Raw genomic sequence first — 4,921 nt, 5'->3', positions numbered from 1 at the left:
GGCAGGAACATGATCTTATTCAATACTATTAAGTTCAGGATTAATGTACATGTCATTGTAAGACACCCACATGAGCAAGCTAAAATAAACAGGTGTAAAGCTGTAAAAGTAAACAAAGCGTTCAACGATAAAAATCACCAAATCACCACGAGCAACAACCGCTGGTTGCAGCACCGCTTTGAGGCGGATTCTGTTTGAAGATGTTCTTTTTCACTCCTGATGATCCCTCAGCCACGAGACTTGGGGTTTCCAATATCTGCATATCAAACATCAATACCGGGTTTAAACTATCTGAGCATGTCTATGTAAATGAGCATTCATAGGGATTCCTGTAAATGCCTGTCAACGTTGAAGTTACTTGGTAAATACCTTTAAGACAAGCTCCTCGAAGCATTGTTCCACATTGACTCGTGTTTTTGCGCTGCACTCAATGAAAAGGCATCCGTATTCCCGAGCGAAGTCGATGCCCTCTTTTTTGCTGACCACTCTTTCACTTTCCTGAATACATGAAGGGGTAGATGGAATTCAACAATCCAATGACAAAGCATGGTGGACAATGGTCAAGAACCAGAGGAATACCGGAACATAAAAACCAATAACCTTGGTGAGATTAAAGGATATAATCACTTCTCAAACTATACCTTATCAACTTTATTGCCAACAAGCATCTTGATGCAGTCCTGATTGGTTGAGTACAGATCGATTTCTTTAGCCCATATGTCAGATAAATCTGTAAATGTGTCTCGCCGAGTTACATCATAAACTGTAATAGTACAAATGTAATAATTAGCATCATATGAGGAGCCACTAAGATGAGAACCAAAAGCAATAAATAAACCAGCTGAGTATTTGAATACATAGAAACATGGAGTCCCCTACCTTAGTTGAAGGGAATAACGTACTTAAATCTGTCTGGTAGCTAAATTGATTTATGGTCAGAGATCAAATTATCTTGAGCCAAAATTTTGCAAGAGAAAAGGTGACTTTGGCAGACCAAAAAATTAGCATCAGTGCTAAAATAATAATAAAGTGGGTAGAAAATCAATCTACAGCTAGATCTGAGGTTTTTAAAGCAGCATCTTTTCTGCACCCATCTCTTAAACAAGAAATCAAAAATGTTCTCAATCCTATGTAGAACGACCTAACAAACCGGCCTAAAACGAACTAGTAGATGCTTGCTTTTGGTTACTAACACTTTGATCCTATGTTGGGAACAACTACCATTGGAGCTAACCTTGGAAGGTTGGCATGACTCCTAGGTTGATCCAATTTTGGAATGTCCTGGAAAGCTTGGCTTGGAGGCATAGATACAGATATTGTTAAGTAAGTTCACTTCTTAAACTTCTTTGGAATACAAGTGTTTTCCTTCCCATCTCTTCATTGAACAAACAGTTAAGTGGGTATAACTTTCATGTAATTGCCTTTATATTCATTATCCATGTAATTTACCTTCCACTTTCCTATGTTCAAGTTCAAGTAACCCCTCTCAATCCCATTTATCCATCATTTTAACACATTCATGCCCACTTTTCCTTTATAACCATTTCCTTTTAACTTCCCTTTCCAAGGCCTATAAATAGAGGTTTGAATGTCTCCTTTGGAACTTTTTGATATTTTGGCAAACTTAGCACTCTAAAGTTCTCTCTGCAACTTTCTTTCTACAGTCACAACCACTGTAGCTCTCATCTTTCTAAACCCCTTATTGTGTCCATCACCACCGCCTGCCACCACACTTGTTTTCCAGAGTCTGCTCCGATCTTCCTCTCTGCTATCTCTCCACAACATCTCGTTTTGCTGAAATGTAACGTCTCCTCACCTTACCAAAAGAACCCCTACATCCAAATGACCCAATCTACCCTCATTGTGAAGTTCATTTCATCATAGGAAGCGCGACGCCAGAATATCTAATAATGATGATAACTAACATATACCAATAAGAACTTCAAAAGTATGATTACTGATAAAAATGAAAAAAAAAATTGAAGCAAAGAAGGAAAATAAACTTCACGTACGAAACGAATTCTTAGCAAAAAACCTCCAGCATCATTATGTTGATCATGTTTAACAACACAGATACAAATTATAACAACTGATGTGCCACAGAAGTAAATAGAAGACCGCTAGCAAGAGATGAATGAAGTCCCATACCCATAATTATCCCTTGTGCTCCTCTATAATATGAACTTGTTAGCGTTCTAAATCTTTCCTGTCCAGCTGCATAAAGTGAAGTTATGAATAACAACTTATTTCTATTCAAATCACCAACTCATTTTACACCAAACAAACACAATGTATAAACAATACCAAATTCTACAAACATCCTATAGGAGGTGTCCAAGGAGAATAAGAGCTCCTTGCAGATAATTCATACTTAGTCTACAGTTGATATGGAATATGGAAACAGATTGCAAACTTGGACAGTCCTCTCTTTCAAATTAACATGCAGTACCATGTCAAATACACGTGCGTGTATATACCTATATATATATGGATGAAGTTTGCAACTTCCACCAATATCATGATCTAGTGCATAATACATTCAAATGTGCTCAAAGAACTTAAAACGAAAGCAATAAACATTGAAAATTTCCACACAATATCTAATGCTATATTCTATCTTAACCATCAAAGGGAAGAAAAATCCTAAAACAAACAAAAAAAAACAATGGAAAAGGCAAAAGAAACAGGATCCGACGACGTTTACCAGTGTCCCAGATGGCAAGCTTCAGCTTTTTCCCTCCAATGGTAACGTGCTTCACCTTAAAATCCACACCTAAAAGGAAAAAAAAATCAAATCACTCAGTCTTCAAAATTTTTAAAACAAGTTAACCAAAAAAGAATAAAGAAAAAGGAAGATAGGTAAGGTTACCAATGGTAGGATTGAGTTCCTCAAAGGTATCGGAAGTAAAACTCAAGAGCAGAGTGCTCTTCCCCACACCCGAATCCCCTATCAGTAACAACTTAAACAAACAGTCAAACTCAGGTTGACTCGTCGACGATGCCTCCATCTTTTTCCAATATCTTAAAAACTACGATATTTATATTGCAATTTGGATCTGGAAAAAAAGAATGGAGGAATGAAATTTGTATGTTTCCAGAGAAAATCAATGCGAAACAGAAAGTAAAGTGTAAGAAAGAAGAATCTAAAGTCTTCTATAAGTCTTCTTTTCTGTCGGTCCCTATAACAAAGCTTAAAATAAGCGTTTTTTTTAAAAAAAAACCCTGCTCGATTACTTGCTCAAGCGGTTTGGGATTGGCTTTGGTGCGGTATAGAGTAGGCTAGCTGATTTACTCCTGCCTTTATGGCTGTTGACTCGTAATAGTAAAAATTATGCAGATAGGTTAAAATATGCTGCTAGTCCTTGTACTTCTATATAATTTGAGATTTAGTCCCTATCCTTTAAAAGTTAAAATTTCAATCCTCCTAATTTTTTCAATTTAATAGGTATTTTCCATTAAAATTTGTTAAGTTAAGGTACTTATTTTTCATCAATCATATGCCACATCACATTAGGGTACAGAGGTATGCATGGGCCCGGCCGGGGTGGGTTCGGGCGGGGCCCAACTAAAAATTTAGGTCCATTTGCTAGGCCCAAGCCTGGCCTGGCCCGAAAAATGGGCCTAAAATTTTGCCCAAGCCCGACCTGGCCCGCCCATATTAATTTTTATATTATTTTTTATATAATTTTAAAATATATATAAACCATAAAAAATACTAAAAAATCAAAATAAATATTTCTCCACAAATTGAAAATAAATTTTAAAAAATATTTATACTTAAATAACACTAAAATAAATGCAATTTAACAAGCAAATGCCTCTAAAATAATAACAAAATTAGCAAATGTCTCTAAAATAATAAAAAAAATTAACAATAAAATAAGTTTTATATAATATCCAAACAATAACAACAAAATAGTATCAACATAATACTAAAATAGTAGCAAAATAGGGAGAAAATAATATTAAAAAACAATTTTTTTTCATTTAGTAAATTCAGGCCGGGCCCAGGCCAAAAATGTCTTACCCGAGGCCCAACCCATTTTTTAAACGGGCCTTACTTTTTTGCCAAGCCCATTTTTCGGGCCTATATTTTTGCCCAAACCCTCCCACATTTTGGGCGGGCCTTCGGGCCGGGTCGGTAGCCCGGCCCATGCACACCTCTAGGCACAAGGCACTATGCCAATTTGACAAACTTTGACAAAAAATACTTATGATTTTAATAATTGGACTAAGTTCTGTAAAAATTAAAAAGTATAAGAACTTGATTTTTAATTTTTTAAGTATAGAGACTAGATCATAAATTTTGACAAAGTATAGTGACTATCCAACAAATTTTAACCATGAAGATATTAAGATTAGTAAATAGTGTGAATGATCATTTATTTTATCATTTTTCTTGTATCCGGTCAGCTAAATCCTACAATTTATACCTTGTACTTTTTTTTATTACAATATGTTACTTAAATTTTAGGGCAAATTGCCTTAGTTAGTCACCCAACTTTAAGACACTTTTATTCTGGTCACTTAAAATGAAATTCTTGCAATTTTATCACCCAGCTTTTAAGACACTTTCATTTTACTCACACAAGAGTTAAATATCTAACAACAGTTAACTGTACATGCCACATCATATTTACACTTTCATTTTAGTCACTTAATTTTTAGGCTGCTTTCATTTTGGTCACCCAAAAAATATCTCTCTCTTTAAAGTATTGATCGAGATAAAAAAAATTATATTAAGGATTAAAGTAAAAAAAGATAGAAACTAAAATAATGCATTAAAAATTGTCAAATTGTACTTGTTTACCCATTTTCTAGAAGTTTTAAAATTTTTTTTTAAATATTGAAATTTTAAATCTCAAAACATCAAAATCAATTAAATAAGTTATTGAAAAATTTTATCCATTAATAGTGTTAG

At 34.5% G+C, this 4,921-nt stretch overlaps 1 protein-coding gene across 2 annotated transcripts; it reads right to left on the bottom strand.

Moving 5' to 3' along the window:
• On the bottom strand, positions 1–3,250 carry LOC107951470 (ras-related protein RABC1). 2 transcript variants are annotated; one of them, XM_016886532.2, is made up of 6 exons: positions 2,870–3,250; positions 2,705–2,773; positions 2,149–2,214; positions 642–763; positions 370–498; positions 1–256 (listed from the first exon to the last, which is right to left on the bottom strand). In XM_016886532.2, exons 1-6 carry the CDS (start codon positions 3,006–3,008, stop codon positions 143–145), a joined length of 639 nt encoding a protein of 212 aa, XP_016742021.1. In that variant the 5' UTR covers positions 3,009–3,250; the 3' UTR covers positions 1–142. The 2 variants fall into 2 exon arrangements, with proteins under 2 accessions (XP_016742021.1, XP_016742022.1); XM_016886533.2 differs by lacking the exon at positions 2,149–2,214 and having other exon boundaries at positions 2,870–3,239.
• Positions 3,251–4,921: the final 1,671 nt, after the last annotated feature.

This window comes from Gossypium hirsutum, chromosome A02 (assembly GCF_007990345.1).
Source record: "Gossypium hirsutum isolate 1008001.06 chromosome A02, Gossypium_hirsutum_v2.1, whole genome shotgun sequence".
In the NCBI taxonomy this organism is placed as follows: Eukaryota; Viridiplantae; Streptophyta; class Magnoliopsida; order Malvales; family Malvaceae; genus Gossypium; species Gossypium hirsutum.
The sequence above is the reverse complement of the archived record's forward strand: the minus strand, read 5'-3'. Positions and strand labels throughout refer to the sequence as shown.